This window comes from Eubalaena glacialis, chromosome 15 (genome assembly GCF_028564815.1).
Source record: "Eubalaena glacialis isolate mEubGla1 chromosome 15, mEubGla1.1.hap2.+ XY, whole genome shotgun sequence".
NCBI lineage: Eukaryota > Metazoa > Chordata > Mammalia > Artiodactyla > Balaenidae > Eubalaena > Eubalaena glacialis.
In genome coordinates this window covers 72,007,083-72,022,568 of record NC_083730.1, presented here as the reverse complement: position 1 = coordinate 72,022,568, position 15,486 = coordinate 72,007,083, and the positions used below count along the sequence as shown (strand labels likewise).

At 48.8% G+C, this 15,486-nt stretch overlaps 1 protein-coding gene across 5 annotated transcripts in view; it reads left to right on the top strand.

Annotated features, from left to right (window-relative positions):
• The window catches only part of THOC5 (THO complex subunit 5), a 31,954-nt gene extending 16,834 nt beyond the window's left edge, over positions 1-15,120 (top strand). For 4 of the 5 annotated variants that reach the window (XM_061169018.1, XM_061169021.1, XM_061169019.1 and 1 more), the window contains exons 13-22: positions 678-786; positions 4,769-4,870; positions 5,426-5,522; positions 6,072-6,186; positions 8,196-8,299; positions 8,444-8,531; positions 8,851-9,069; positions 11,111-11,226; positions 11,886-12,076; positions 14,920-15,120. In XM_061169018.1, the coding sequence (XP_061025001.1) occupies positions 678-786; positions 4,769-4,870; positions 5,426-5,522; positions 6,072-6,186; positions 8,196-8,299; positions 8,444-8,531; positions 8,851-9,069; positions 11,111-11,226; positions 11,886-12,076; positions 14,920-14,983 (1,205 nt within the window). In that variant the 3' untranslated portion in view covers positions 14,984-15,120. The remainder of the gene's footprint in view (positions 1-677; positions 787-4,768; positions 4,871-5,425; positions 5,523-6,071; positions 6,187-8,195; positions 8,300-8,443; positions 8,532-8,850; positions 9,070-11,110; positions 11,227-11,885; positions 12,077-14,919) is intronic. The other variant, XM_061169022.1, reaches the window with a different exon arrangement.
• The last annotated feature ends 366 nt before the right edge of the window (positions 15,121-15,486 follow it).

Sequence of the window (15,486 nt, the reverse complement as noted above, 5' to 3'; positions counted from 1 at the left end):
ACTTAACCACAGTACAGTTATCAAAATCAGTGTCAATTTCATTGGTACAATACTATTAACTACCAAACTTAATCACATTTCCCTGGTTTTTCCACCAGTGTCCTTTTTCTCTTCCAGGATCCAATCCAGGATCTCACGTTGCATTTAGTCGTCATGCCCCTTAGTCTCCTCCAGTCTTTGCTTGTCTTTCATGACCTTGACACTTTGGAAGATGAGGTTTATGTATTATGTAGAAAGACTCTCAATTTGGACTTGTCTGTTGTCTTCTCCTGATTAGACTGAGGTTGTGGGTTTTGGGGAAGGAATACCACAGATGGCAGTGTTCACCGTCACGTCTTATCAGGGGTCGGAGGTATCACTTCGTCTTGTTACTAGTGATGTTAACCCAGATCACTTGGTGATCCCTTGATCGCTTCCTTTCCATGTTGTATTAGTTAGAAGCAGAGTCTCTAAGTCCAGTCCACACTCAAGGGAGGGAAATGAAGCTCCACCTCTTGGAGGGAGGAGTAGCAAAGAATTTGTAGAGACTCTTTTTTTACTCAATGTTAAGTTGCCATCAAGTTGTTTTTGTAGTGAAAGATCTTAAAAATCTTGTTGACTTTCCTTTCTATAATACTGTTGACGCTCTTCTAGTGTTTAACTCATAAATGATGTCTTCTTTTCCTCCTCCCCTCCAGATGACAGTGTACTGCACCTGACTTTCTACTACCTCATGAACCTCAACATCATGACGGTAAAAGCCAAAGTGACAACCGCCACAGAACTGATCACCCCCATCAGTGCAGGGTATTGGACAGGTGCTGCGGGGGGTGGGGCGTGGGAGGGGGTGTGGTGGGAGCCTCGGTGCTGGGCTCCTCTCGGATCCTCCCTCATCTGGCTCTGAGTGGAGTTCACGGCCACACTGGCTTCTGTTGTCACCTCCACACAGCCCCGAAGTCCTGGTACATCACAGGTATTTAGAAAGCACTCACTGACTTGAATTGGTGAAGTCCTCTTACTACACAGCAGATGCTAGAAGTGACTACAGCCTGTTGTAAATTGAGTGGGCAGGGCACCAGCTTTTACACCAGTGGAAAGAGTGTGAATGTGAAAGTGAGATTTGGCAGACCTTACCAGGTTGACAAATTTAGGCCTCTCTTTTTCTTGTCTCTTTCTGTCCCAAGGTGCTGGGATTTCACTTTGCAGCTCAGCTCAATCCCAGGTTGTCCTTACCTGGGCAGCGGGAGGAAGACTGGCGGGTCCCTGTGGGGGTTTTGAGGAGGGTGAGCAGAGGCACGTAGTGGCAGCCACAGGTGGAGCATCCCCAGAAAGGCCCTGACCGTGGCTGCTTGTTCCACAGCCAGCGTGGGAGGAAGGGAGGAGGACCGAGAGGGCCTGGGGGTGAAATAGGCTCACCTGGCCTGGCACGCCTCCCGGCCCTGCCCCACCTGCTTCCAGTGAGTCCTCACGTCAGGTGTAGAAAGACCAGTGAGGGAGGCGCGGGTCTGGTGCCTGGTGGGGTGGGACTCTTCCCAGGCCTGCCTGATGGTGGCGTTTCCCCTGGGTTTTCGACCCTGCACTCAGAGTCCACGCCCCCTTCAGGCTGCATCCTTGGTCCCTGTGCTTGAGAGTGTTGCTGGACCACCCCCAGGACTCTGGATGGAGTTGACCTTGTTCCCACCTCACCCCAGCAGAGGGAGCCCAGGGGTGGCTTCTTCAGAGTGCCCAGTTGCAGTGCTGGTCCAGTGAGCAGCTTGAGGGCCCCATGACGGCCCTGGCCACAGTGGAGCTCTTTGTCGTGATCGTTCTTCCTGCTCACTTCTCAGATGTCCTATCTGCTATGTCACGGGGCTGCAGGCTGGCCCCAGTGTGCACTGAAGCCCACTCCCCTGCGGGGTGCTGCACATACAGTGATAGGGGCAGGACTGCAGACTGGCTATGAGCTCTGCGAGTGCCGGGTCTCCCCTCACAGCTGTGTGTGCACCTTTAGCCAGATTACCTGGCCTCTGAGTCTGTTTCCTCACTCTGGTCATTAATTAGATCCCCTCCCAGGGTGCCTGTGCGAGTCAGGTAAAGTGCTTAGCATAGGTGAAACGCTTGGTAAATGACAGCTGTGTTTGTCATCATCACATTTAACTCTCACAGTAGCTCTACAAGGTGAAGAAACTGAGGCTCTGCAGAGTTAAGAGGCTGCCCCAAGGTCATGGGTAGTGCGTGGAGAGTGATGATTCAAAGCCAGGCGGGCCTGTGTACCATGGTACTACACTACTGTCATTGCCCTGGTCCCCAAAGAGGGAGGAAACCCAAAAGGAAACACCACCCTGAAGCCAGGATTAGCTCTTTAAGGGCCTTCAGGTGTTGTCTAGCTCATCCCCCTATTTTACAGTTGGAGAAACTGAGTTCAGGGGCATATGTCCAATTATGGAAATGCTGGGCCTAGACTTCAGACTCTCAGCCTAGAGGCCTTTGCTCAAGGCTGCTTTGGCCCCATGGAGACACCATGGTGTGTGGTTTTATTTATTTATCAACTAAAACAGGGATACTTTTTAAAAATTTCAGTTTAATCACGGTATGACACTAATTCCTTAATATCAATTATCTAGTCAGAGTTCAGATTTCCCTGATTTTCTCATAAGTGTTCTTTGTTAGTTTTGTTCTTACAGTTTGGGTTTTGAATCTGGATCTTTTTTTTTTTTTTTTTTTTTTTTATTTATTTTTGGCTGCGTTGCGTCTTTGTTGCTGCGCGCGGGGGCTACCCTTCCTTGCGGTGCGCGGGCTTCTCATTGCGGTGGCTTCTCTTGTTGTGGAGCACAGGCTCTAGGCACGTGGGCTTCAGTAGTTGTGGCACGTGGGCTCAGTAGTTGTGGCTCACGGGCTCTAGAGCACAGGCTCAGTAGTTGTGGCGCACGGGCTTACTTGCTCCGCGGCATGTGGGATCTTCCCAGACCAGGGCTCGAACCCGTGTACCCTGCATTGGCAGGCAGATTCTTAACCACTGTGCCACCAGGGAAGCCCCTGGATCTTTTTAAGGTCCATGTTTTGTAGTTGGATGAAGCTTCTTTCAAGTGTCTTTCCATCTGAATGTCCTGCCATCTTTTATTTGTTGAGGAAAGTAGGTTGTTTGCTCTGTAGGTTTCCCCCAGGCTGCATTTTGATGATTGCATCCCTGCGGTACAGTTGGACGTGTTACTCCCTCCCCCTGTATTTCCTGTAAATTGTAGGTAGAGTTAGAGACCTGATCAGATTCCATTTTTAGCGGGGGAGGTGGGTGTGCAGCACTGTGTCAGAGACGTTGCGTGATTTTATCAGGAGGCACAGGCTGTCTCTATTTTTGAGATGTTAGCAGCATTGACAACTGATGCCAGGATCTCTTAATTCATTAGGAAATTCATGTTTTTATTATAAACATTTTATTCAGAATTATATGAACCTTGCTGAATTTTCCTCAAGAAATTGTTTTCCAGAATGATCTCCATTAGGCCACTTTAATTCATTAATCAGTTTTTCATTAAGGCATTGAATTATTTTTAATTATTTTCCATTTCCACTTTACGAAGATTTTAAAAATCTCTTCTTTTAAAACTTTATAACAAAGACTTGAGTAACTGAATAGTTTTTTGAATACTCATATTTTTATGAGTATATAGCCTTCTCTTTAATGGCCATTATTTTTACCAAATTCAGTTGTCCTGAGCCACATATTGCAGATGGAAATTTTGTCGAGAAGATTTGATTCTTCCATCAGGTTTCGTCAATTTAAAATCCTAATCTTGTGCATTTTTAGCTGTTCTGTTTCATTTTGGCTGATTCTGTATATAAGTAACAGTCACTAAACATTGGCTAAAAGACTGACAATTATTCATTTTCTAGCCGGTTCTCTGTGTGAAGCAGCGAAGGGGACAGAGACCCTCGGGGGTCGTGGTGGTGCAGGGAGACGCTGTCAGGAGAGAGAGCAAGGCAGAGCCAGAAGCTGCCACCCTCCCGGTGCTAAGTTCCTGGAGGCCTGCTGGTTCAGAGCAGCAGTTTCCGCCTGAGTCACTCCTGATGCTGTCCCTGGAAGGCGAAGGGGAGCTCCCATTGGTGAAGGGAGCGAATGGGCCTCATTGACCTTTGTGATCAAATTACTCCATTCTCTCCCCATCTCTTCTCTGATTGTCACATTTAATTACATGTTTAACCATTGTGAGTAGGTGGCTGTGGCATCACCGTGTCTCTCTGCTTACAGCACTAGGTCACCTTGTCTCCAGTCTATGTGATATATCTTTTTCTGGGAATTTTAAAGGGGACCTATTTCTGTGATAGCATGAGATTTGGTAAAAAGTGAGATAGGCACAATATCAAAGCTTCACACTGGATCTCTCTGGGGTAGAAGGAATCTGTTTTGCTCCTATGAAAATTCTGATTATTCCTATTGTGTCACAGGGCTTTGCTCCCCTGAGGAAAAGGCTCTGGTCACCATGTAACTCTTGAAGGGATAGGTTTCTTAAAAAATTGATGGTTAAGAGTATTACTGTCTTTGATGGAATAGAGTAAATCCTGGCTCAAGCACTTACTAGCAGTGTGATCTTGGACAAGCCATATCTTTTAAAGCCTTGAACTTCTCCTCTGTAGAATGGAAATGATGATACTCCCTACCTCATAGGGTTATGAGTATCTGATGACCTCAGGCATATAAAGGGTCTGGCTTTGATCATCAGTGAGAGGGGGCGTTACCACCGCCAAATGCCCACGTCTGCATCGAAGCAATGGGTTGGCCGGCGTTCTTACTGCAGTCTTTTCCCTCTTCCAGTGACTTGCTGTCTCCTGACTCAGTCCTGAGCTGTTTGTATCCTGGGGATCATGGAAAGAAAACTCCAAATCCAGCCAATCAGTATCAGTTTGATAAAGTTGGGTGAGTCAGCAGCATTTCCTTCTCTCCCAGCCTCTCTGCTTCTGAGTTTCTCCTGTGGCTCAAACCCAAAGCTGGAGACCTGTTAGGTCCAGAGGCCTCCCAGGGGGCAGGGGAGGTGGCGGGGCAGGAGGGAGTGCTCTGTCCAGAGAAGAGAACACATGCCTTTTCCTGCTTATGAGGCCATGGAGGGTGGGGAAGGGTGGAAGGATCAAAACTCTGGGAACGTGATAATAGATGTATTTAACATTTTAATTCTCTGAGGATTAAAATTTTTTTAATATTTTATAAATTGGTGGACTGATGAAGAGATCAAGTACACTGCCTTTTTATTGAGATTTGCTAATGAGTTGAAGGCTGCCAAGGGAAAAAGAGAAAAGTGACTAGGAGAGATGAAATTCACAGTAGGGAACTGATGAAATTAAGAGGCTTTGCTGGCAGCTGAGCCTGTGGGACCATTCTGTTTTGGGGGGATGAGAAGGTGGGAGGAGGGATATATCCAGGGACCACTGCAGAAATGACTTATAGAATCATTTCATTCTGTGTTCTTTTCTGCAGCATCCTGACTCTGAGGGACTACGTACTTGACTTAGGGCATCCCTATTTGTGGGTGCAGAAGCTGGGTGGCCTCCACTTCCCCAAAGAGCAGCCCCAGGTGTGTCCACTGATCTGGTCCCCTTGGCTGAGGACCTCTATTTCTCTCCTCCCATACAGACTCCAGAAGGGCTTTGGGACTTTGAACTAGCAGAATGCTATCCCTCTGGGCTATGATCTATCTTCCCTCCACTCGGGATACTAAAATGTCCAAGGCCTACAAGTGTTTAGGTACCTTTTGCCTTTGCCATGAGCCTGTTACCCTCTAGGTCAAAGTAACTTGGATCCTTTCCCTGCGTGCAGTGCGGCTCCAGGTGTTGCTACCCCTTGGTCTTATGTACGAAGGTGCCAGAAATGAACCCCAGGGGACCTGGCACCTTAGCAGAAGCCTTCCTTTTCCACAGCCTCTCAAGATCTCAGCAGCTTGTATCGTTCCTGTTGGGACTCAGCCTCCGGCCTGTCACAGCAGGGAAACCCTGCTGTCCCCAGAAGGCATCTCAGGACGTGGGTGGTCCAGGCTGCTACAGGCAGGCAGGTCCTAGGAGAGAGGGGTGCCTGGAGGAAGGGATGGGGAGCTACTAACCTGTGTGCCACTCGCTGTCCTCCACAGCACACTGTGATCGCTGACCACTCGCTGAGCGCCAGCCACATGGAGACCACCATGAAACTGCTGAAGACCAGGGTGCAGTCCCGCCTGGCCCTCCACAAGCAGTTTGCCTCCCTGGGTAAGCTGGTGCTAGTTAGGGCTGTGGCCTGAGAGCCACTCAGACAACGCAGGGACAAAGACAACGGAGCCCTGCACTCAGATTTCTTGAATCCTGATGACAAATCAAAGCAGGCTGGCTTTCTGGCTCTTGTTGAGCAGAGGTGTTAGCTGGGCCACTGGGGAGAGCTGTAGGCCGCCAAGCAAAGGTCTGAGCTCCCCTCAGGGCCACCAGGGCTGTGTCAGCCCAAAGCCTTTTGGGGGCCCAGGTTAGCAGATTGGTCAGGAGCATCATGCTAGGTCAGTGCACGTCAGACTTTGATGTGCGTTTTATTTATTTTTTTAAAAAATATTTTTATTTATTTATTTATTTTTGGCTGTGTTGGGTCTTCGTTGCTACATGCGGGCTTTCTCTAGTTGTGGCAAGCGGGAGCTACTCTTCGTTGCGGTGCACGGGCTTCTCATTGCAGTGGCTTCTCTTGTTGCAGAGCACGGGCTCTAGGCACGCGGGCTTCAGTAGTTGTGGCTCGCGGGCTCTAGAGCACAGGCTCAATAGTTGTGGCACACGGGCTTCGTTCCTCTGCGGCATGTGGGATCTTCCTAGACCAGGGTTCGAACCTGTGTCCTCTGCATTGGCAGGCGGATTCTTTTTTTTTTAATATAAATTTATTTTATTTTATTTATTTATTATTTGTGGCTGCATTGGGTCTTTGTTGCTGCGCGCGGGCTTTCTCTAGTTGCAGCGAGCAGGGGCTACTCTTTTGTTGCGGTGTGCAGGCTTCTCATGCGGTGGCTTCTCTTGTGGAACACGGGCTCTAGGAGCGCGGGCTTCAGTAGTTGTGGCACGCAAGCTCAGTAGTTGTGGCTCGCGGGCTCTAGATCACAGGCTCAGTAGTTGTGGTGCACGGGCTTAGTTGCTCCGCGGCATGTGGGATCTTCCCAGGCCAGGGCTCGAACCCGTGTCCCCTGCACTGGCAGGCGGATTCTCAACCACTGCACCACCAGGGAAGCCCCAGCAGGCGGATTCTTAACCACCATGCCACCAGGGAAGTCCTGATGTGCGTTTTAATAGGAGCCTAATTCATTCCAGGCAGCCAGAATCGTGCTGGGAGAAGAGCCATGAGCACAAGACAGAGCCCTGCTTTTGTGGAGCTTACGCTCAGCTTACTTGAATACAGCTGTCCAGGGATCCACACCTCATCCCTTCCCTGACACCTGAGCTGACATCCTCCAGGGTGGGGCTGAGCCCCTGTGTTTTCCATAAGGTCCCAGGTGATTCTGATGAGCCCTTGACCAAGATGGTGGCCATGTGGGGCTTTTCATTTGTTCATTCTGTAAATACTTGTAACAGCCTACCATGTACAAGGGACTTGTAAGGAGTGAGGGTTAAGATCTTTCTGATCTAAAAGAGCCACTGTCAGGAAAGGCTTTGAGTTCCCAGGACCCGTCTGGAGGCCTCACGTGGACCCTGTTTTCTCCAGGGCAGCACTGCTTGCTGCCCATCAGCATTGCTTAGTTTGTTTTGTCCCAGGGTTGGGTGATTGTCATCCTGGACAGCGTTTACTGTGTTGGCACATTTGCTTATTGAAACGCCAGCAGGAATTCACCCTGGAGCAGTCCTCCTGCTCTTTTCCCTTAGAGGAACCAACACAGAACACTTCAGTCCTTCCTCCATCAAGGTCAGCTGTGAGAACAGCCCTCTTGGCTATTTGGTCTAATTAACAGTCACTGCTGCGGAGACACCGTACATCTCTGATTCTGGCTGCAGGGGGTTTTTTTGTTTGGCAGGCCATCATTTGCATTAAGGATAAAGTGCTGCGAATGCTGGTGCTGGGTCCGGCCTCAAGCACAAGCACTGGGTAAAGGTCAGGTTGGTGTGCCTTCGTTTCTGGCACGTGTTGACCTGGGCACCTGAGTACCGAGTGTACCTGGACAGCTGGCAGGGCCATCTGAGCCCTGCAGAGGATGCTAGTTACCCAGCTGTGACAGCTGATTTCTACCTGTGACACCACTTGTCCTGCTCTCTTTTAGAACATGGCATTGTGCCAGTTACCAGCGACTGCCAGTACCTCTTCCCTGCAAAGGTTGTCTCTCGCCTGGTGAAGTGGGTGACGATTGCCCATGAGGATTATACGGTAGGTGGAGGGGTGACAGGCCACTGTTGCTGTCCTGGGGACTGCAGGCCCACGTCACCTTTCAGCTCCTGCTCCTCTACCAGAAGGGCAGGGGATTTGACTAGAGGAGCCACCAGTTCACCCTTTGTCCTTGGTGACTTCTAGGAGCTGCATTTTACCAAAGACATCGTGGAGGCGGGACTGGCTGGGGACACCAATCTCTACTATATGGCACTCGTGGAAAGGGGCACAGGTAATTGCTCTGCTGATCACAGTTGCTCTAGGCAAGGGGAGCCGCTGAGAATAAAACATTCCTGGGAGTTGCCCAAAGGAAGTGAAAGATCCTGGAATCCTGCAGTGGGGACTTAGCAAACAGTCATGGTTGTGAGAGGCAGCATTCAGCCAGGACTTGTTCTGCAACAGTCATGTCCGTGCTTTATCAGCTAATCCTCAGGACAGTCCTGGGGCTGGTGATATTCCTGCTCTGTAGGTGAGGAAAGTAGGGCTTAGTCACAAACCCAGTCTGACCTCTGAGCCTGAGCTCTTAGCCCCTTTGTTTCATTGCATTTTAGAATCAGATGCCTGCTCGTCCCCCTCTTCAGGGAAGGGCTGTCACTCTCAGGATGTGAAGTACAGGACCCTCCTCCCTCTCTACAGTCCCTGCACTCACTTGGGAGGCATCGAGAGCTGTGATTCCTCACAGCTGTCCTGGCATCTGATCGGCCAGGGCTTCCTGCTGGAGCCACCCCGATGCTGCCTGTGGTGCTGTCATCCGGCCCCAGCCTTGGCAGGTCTGGCACAGCCTGCAGGATCCCACCCCAGGGGCTCAGTGCTGAGGCCACAGGGCGGAGGAAGTTGTCTGTAGTTCCAAGACAGTACGAGACATGTCAGGAAAGGTTGCACTCTTTGATGTTCAAGTTTCTCTATTTCTTCCCTTCTCCTTTTCTTTTCTTTGCATGTTTTTAGAAATATTCTGAGGAAATTAAATAATTTCAGATACAGTTGAGGCTCCTTGATCCCATTTCATTCTCACCCTGACGATAGGTGACTGCTATTTGGAATTTTGCATTTGCTTTCCATCCTCTCCCCTTTATTTTTTTATTTTTTATTTTTTTGGGTGAAGCGAGTTCATCCTGATCCTTTCAACCAAATTAGCTCTGCTTTTAGCTGTTTTGCTTCTGAGTTTGTTTGTTTATTTATTTATTTATTTATTTATTTATTTATTTATTTATTTTTGGCTGTGTTGGGTCTTCGTTTCTGTGCGAGGGCTTCCTCTAATTGCGCCAAGCGGGGGCCACTCTTCATCGCGGTGCGCGGACCTCTCACTATCGTGGCCTCTCTTGTTGCGGAGCGCAGGCTCCAGACGCGCAGGCTCAGTAGTTGTGGCTCACGGGCCTAGTCGCTCCGCGGCATGTGGGATCTTCCCAGACCAGGGCTCGAACCCGTGTCCCCTGCATTAGCAGGCAGATTCTCAACCACTGCACCACCAGGGGAGCCCCATCCTCTCCCCTTTTAAAAAATACTTTAACCTCATCCCTAAACAACAGAGTGCTCTTTTGAAAGGGCACAAAATATGCATCCAGTAAATTTACAAAGCCCCAGGGGTGGGAAGTCATTGGAAGACATCACTTCTGCTTCCTGGTTGAGCGGAAGAAAGCTTGGAAAGATGATAAGTATTCTAGATTCGTACATGGAATGAATGTGATCATTTAAATTTTCATTAGATGCATTATAGAATTTGAAAAATTAAGAGTGAAATTTAAATGAATAAGTGGACAACAATTACATGGTATGGGTTAAAAACAAAAAATTAGTGAACAGAGATAAACCCCGAAATATGTGCAAACTATTATGGCAGAAACAACAGGAAAGTGTCACTTTTTAATAAATGTTGTTGCGACTGTCAGGGAAGAATTGTCTTAACCTACACTCTCTTGTTCTCTGTTATTTATTTGAATTACTGGTGGGTCAGAGAGTTCCTTTTTTCCTCCATAAATAATTAAAAAGGAGTGGCTAAATGCTTAGCCCATTGATGGAGAGGATAAATGTCATCCTATTGAAAAAGGCAAAGGCTATCACCAGAGAAAAAATGAAAAAGTTAAAAAATGCAAATATTTCATTTAATGATTATGAACACAGCTTTGGCATCAGGTAGTTCTGATTAAACTCAGCATTGCTGCTTTGCAACTGCTTGATGATCTTAAGGAAGTTTCTGTCAGAGCTTCAGTTTTTTTATATGTAAAATGGGATGATAATAATGGTACCCACCTCAGAATCGTTATTAGGATGAAATAAAATGTGTGCAAAGGGCTTAGCACAGTGCTTGGAAAGCAGTAGGTAGTCATTAAATGTTAGCTATGAAAAAGCTGCACATAACAAAATAGATAAAAATAAAGAACAGAATAGAAAAAAATATATTTGACTAATGTAACAGCTAATACCCAATACTGTTGAAAAGGAAAAACAGATAGGAAACCTTCACATGGGAAAATCCTTAACTTGCTGGCAAATAAATGCCAATGAAAACAAACTTCTGTCAAAGGAGTAAATAGAACTCTTGGGCAAACTCATTGTGGACCAGACTCTGGGGAGTCCACACAGCTCTGTGTCCTTGGAGGGACCAGAGTCACAGGACCTCACATTCTGCAACCTGGCAGTTCCACCTGGGAGATTCTAGAACAAAAGTAAAAGTCAGTTAGTGCCAGAATGTGCTCTGAGCACTTGGATTAATGTGAGACACAGAGCTAGCCTCAGGGGTCCAGCGGGGAGGGTGCCTTGGCTAACAAGCCAGGTCTCAGAACTGAGTTTTCCTCCTTTCCCCTCCCTTCCCAGCTAAGCTCCAGGCTGCCGTGGTGCTGAACCCCGGCTACTCCTCCATCCCACCCATTTTCCAGCTCTGTCTGAACTGGAAAGGGGAGAAAACCAACAACAACGACGACAATATTCGGGTAAGGACCTGCTGGGGGTGGTGGGAGGAGCAGGGAGAGCCTCCTTGGGGAGGTGGGCAGTGGCAGAACCTGCCGCAGCTGAGGGCTTGGGCACTGGCACAATTCCCGGCGCAGAGGGGCCTGCCGGGATTTGTAGAATTTGCTGGAGGGTGCATGACATAGTAGAAAGAGCTCAGACCCATCTCAACCCCTTATCTAGCTTGGGTCCACAGGTTCACCCTATTTATGAAATGGGGATAATATAAATACCTGCCGTGAAAGGTTGTTGTTTGGGCTTCTGTGGAAATGAGAATAAACTCAGATGCACAGAAAGTGCTGGAATGAGATGATGTCTGAGATCATTGCACCTGTTAATTATTGTTATACCTGTGGATTTGATTCAGTAGTCATGGAGCACGTTTTTAACCCTAACACTTGATTTGGATCTTATCTTGAGATTCCTCTTCTACACATCTTTGTCTCTGTCTGTGGACGTGCAAGGCAGGGAAAGTTCTGAGTCAGGACCCCATTGTCTTGAGGAGAGGGAGCCTCAGGACAAGTCGGTCCGGCTTGATGTGCAGAGGCCCAGCTCCTGCAGAGGCCCGGGTGCAGTTCTTGTGAAACCATCAGACCCAGCTCGCCTGAAAGTGGTGCTGAGTTTCTGGTTTTCCCACCCATAGGCCATGGAGAGTGAGGTCAATGTGTGCTACAAGGAGCTGTGCGGCCCCCGGCCCGGCCACCAGCTCTTGACGAACCAGCTGCAGCGCCTTTGCGTGCTGCTGGACGTCTACCTGGAGACGGAGAGCCACGATGACAGCGTGGAGGGACCCAAGGAATTTCCCCAGGAGAAAATGTGTCTGCGGCTTTTCAGGTGAGGGGAGGGGCGGGGGTGCCGGGCCCAGGGACCTCCAGCCCTGCCTCTCACAGGGACCTGGGGCAGAGGTGAGCCTGGCATGGAAGGCACGCACGTTTCCTGGTGCACTAGTCTCCATTCACCGTGGAAATTAAAATCCTGCTGCCAGATTTCCTGGGGAGAGCTTGCTCCCTTCTTCCTAAAACTTTCCCTGTGGCCCCCATCCTACCAGCCTGGTCCAGTTGTTCATCATGAACACCCCCCAGAAGTGGGTCACACGCCAAGTGAGCAAGAGGATTTGACTGAACTTTCCTTTCTCTGCTTTCTGTGGAAAACAGTAGGTTTGCTTTTCATGGTCCAAATGAACCTTTTAAACTATATGCATCCCACCAGTCCCCAGAGTCTGCTCTACTTCCTAAGGCACTCACACATCTCGGGGGATCACAGCTATAGGCAGTCAGGCGTCACAGAAGGAACCAGCTTTGAAGTAACACAAACACAAGTGCAGATCTCTGCTTTCCTGCTCACCAGCTGTGTGACTTTGGAAGAGTCACTTCAGCTCAGCTCTGAACCTTTCCCAAAGGTGTTACCTTCTAACTCATGATGAAGTAGAGAGAGTTCATGTAAAGCTTCCAGAATGGATCCCGGCACAGGCGGAGGCTCAGAAAATGCCAGCAGGTCCTGACGGCTTGGTATTTAGCGTGTCTGCACGCACAGCACTGCTAGCTGCTTTTCTTTCGCCTTGGTGTTGGGTCCTTTCTTTCCCTTTCATCCCTTGACTAGTGTTCTTAGAGCCAGTTTCAGAACTCCAGAGTCCACACTGCTCAGGCATCCCTTCCCTTTTGGGCAAGGGGTTGGGGAGGAATGGTGTCTGCGAAGGGCTAGCATCTGTATCTAATCAGGACATCCCTTTGTTCTCTGTCAGTCTAAAAGGTGCCTTACCTGCCCCTTACCTTCTTCTCACACAGCCAGCTTCAGCTCCTGGAAGCTGCCCCAGCATCTTCCCACCTCCGTCTGGCACCTCCACCTGGCCTGGTTTGTCATGCTAGCTGATAATAACCAGCTGCGGACCCGGAGTGGCTGCTGACAGGCAGAGCTGGCGGCTAGATGTTGGTGCCTTCTAGGACTTGCTTTCCCTGGTGTGTCTGCGTGAGAACTCAGCTCTTACCCCCGCTCCCAGCCTGCTGTAGCACATTTCCAGGGTGGGAGTTCTCACACGGCCAGTGTTTATATTCTGTTATCGAATGGTTCCCGAAGGACCCATTTTCTGAAGTGGTTGGTATGTCTCCCAGGCTGAGCTCCTCTGGCAGGACATTCTGGGAAGGTGCTCCTTTGGCTACTCAGATCCAATTAATTCCATGACTGATGAGATGTGGGATGTGAGGTTCTTGGCCTGGAATTCAGCTGACCACTGGGATCAGGCCAAGGGGCTGGGCTGCAAAGGACTGGCCTGGGCCGCAGGAAACGCAAGGTCTGGCTCTGCCCGTGGCTGGGTACCTTCAGGCTATGGGGTCTCCATCAGCTGTATGCCTAGACTTACCTGTATGACTGCACCCTTCTGATGTTGGGGAGGTACATGACGTCGTGACTAGGAGCAAAGGCTTTGGGGGACTTGCCCTGGTGGTCCAGTGGTTAAGACTCCGTGCTTCCAACGCAGGGGGCTTGGGTTCGATCCCTGGTCAGGGAACTAAGATCCCACATGCTGTGCAGCACGGCCAAAAAAAAAAAGAGCAAAGCCTTTGGGGCCAGAAAGGCCTAGGTTCAAATTGCAGCTCCAGCCTATGTGATTAGGGTCTGTACTTAACCCCTCTGAGATTCAGATTCCTCATCCCTAAAATGGCATCCACTTCAGGTGTTGTTGGGAGGATGAAATTAAACCAGGCGGAGCATGTAAAGTGCCAAGCACAGTGCAGGCAGAGTAAGCCCTCCCTTAAGTAAGTGATTGCACACCCCTACACACACACACCCCCCTACACACACCACACACTGCCTCTCACCCTCCCTCAGACCAAGATCCAAGGTGTCACCTCCTGGTTACCATTGAATGTCAGTCATAGGCAGATAAACGAGAGGCCGTTTAGCTGGATGTCATTCACTGTGGAGTTGTATGGAAAAGAACCCTGTGTGAAGTTTTTTTGTTTTTTTTGTTTTTTTTCTTCCCTGTGTGAAGTTTTGCTTGGGGGGCTCAGGATTGGGGCTGAAGCACCTAAGCTTCACAGGGTCCAGGCTTTGGCTGTGATTGTCAGCCTGCCTGTGGCCAGCAGGCTTTGGCATCAGACCTGGTTTTGAATTTGTGCTGTGCTGCTTTCTGACCATATAATGTTGGGCAGACAGTTTACGTCCCTAAGCCTGTTTCTTCATCTTTAGAATCTATAAAATGATAGAAATAGCGTCTAAGAAGTAGTGAGTATAAAGCACGTGGCTCTTGGCAGGAACTTTGTACAGATTCGTTTCACACATAGACTCCTACCTGCATGGGACTCTCCCTGCAAAGGAGGATTTTATGGATTTTTTTTTAATCATAGAAATAAAACATGTTTGTTGTTAAATATAACAAACAACAGTGAGCAGTTTTGTAAAAACACTAAAAAGTGAGGGTGCCCAAGCCCTGTCCCCCAAAGTGCACGTCGTCAATGAGGGCCCTTCCAGGTTTGTGTTCATGCCTTTGCAGGCACATAAAGACATTTTTTCAGAAGTGCGTCACACCTTTCATATTGTTCTGCAGTCTGCTTTTCTTACAACATTCCTTTTTTTTTTCCTTAACAGCTAATAGTAGTCCCTTGTATGGATGAATTGTAATTTATTTTATCAGCCCAAAGCGTATGGTATTAAAACTATTCTCCCTTCTCCTGTTTCTCTAGGGGCCCCAGCAGGATGAAGCCGTTTAAATATAACCATCCTCAAGGATTCTTCAGCCATCGCTGACCTCCCACTCGGCCTGTTGTTTCCCCCCAGACCCAAATGCTGCGCCTCTGCTTTCTGCTCCAGCACACATGTGGCTCTTGATAGTCTCCAAAGACAGGTTTTCTATTTCTAGCCTATTAAAGTATCACCTGACCATGTGGCCTTTGTCTGTGTCTCCTTAGGGAAGAAGGGGTGGCTTTGCAGTCTGGATGGGCAGGTGGGAGCTGTGGCACAATGTGAAAGAGCATGTGTGGATAGGCTTTCCCTAGGTGGCCAAGAAAAGCAGAGAGGACAATTCACCTTGCTTTGGCAGGTCCTCATTATCTTGCTATTTGTTATGCTAAGTCCCTGCTGTTAGCAGGTGGCAGGGGAAGCCAAAGTCGCATAGCACAAAAAGCAAAAGCTCTTTTTCCCCCTTCCCCTCACTCTTTCCACTAGACCTTGTCACTGTCTCTGATGGCCAAATTCTCCTGATTGGTGGCTGTTATAAACATCTGACAATGCAACGGAAACAGACAAATACA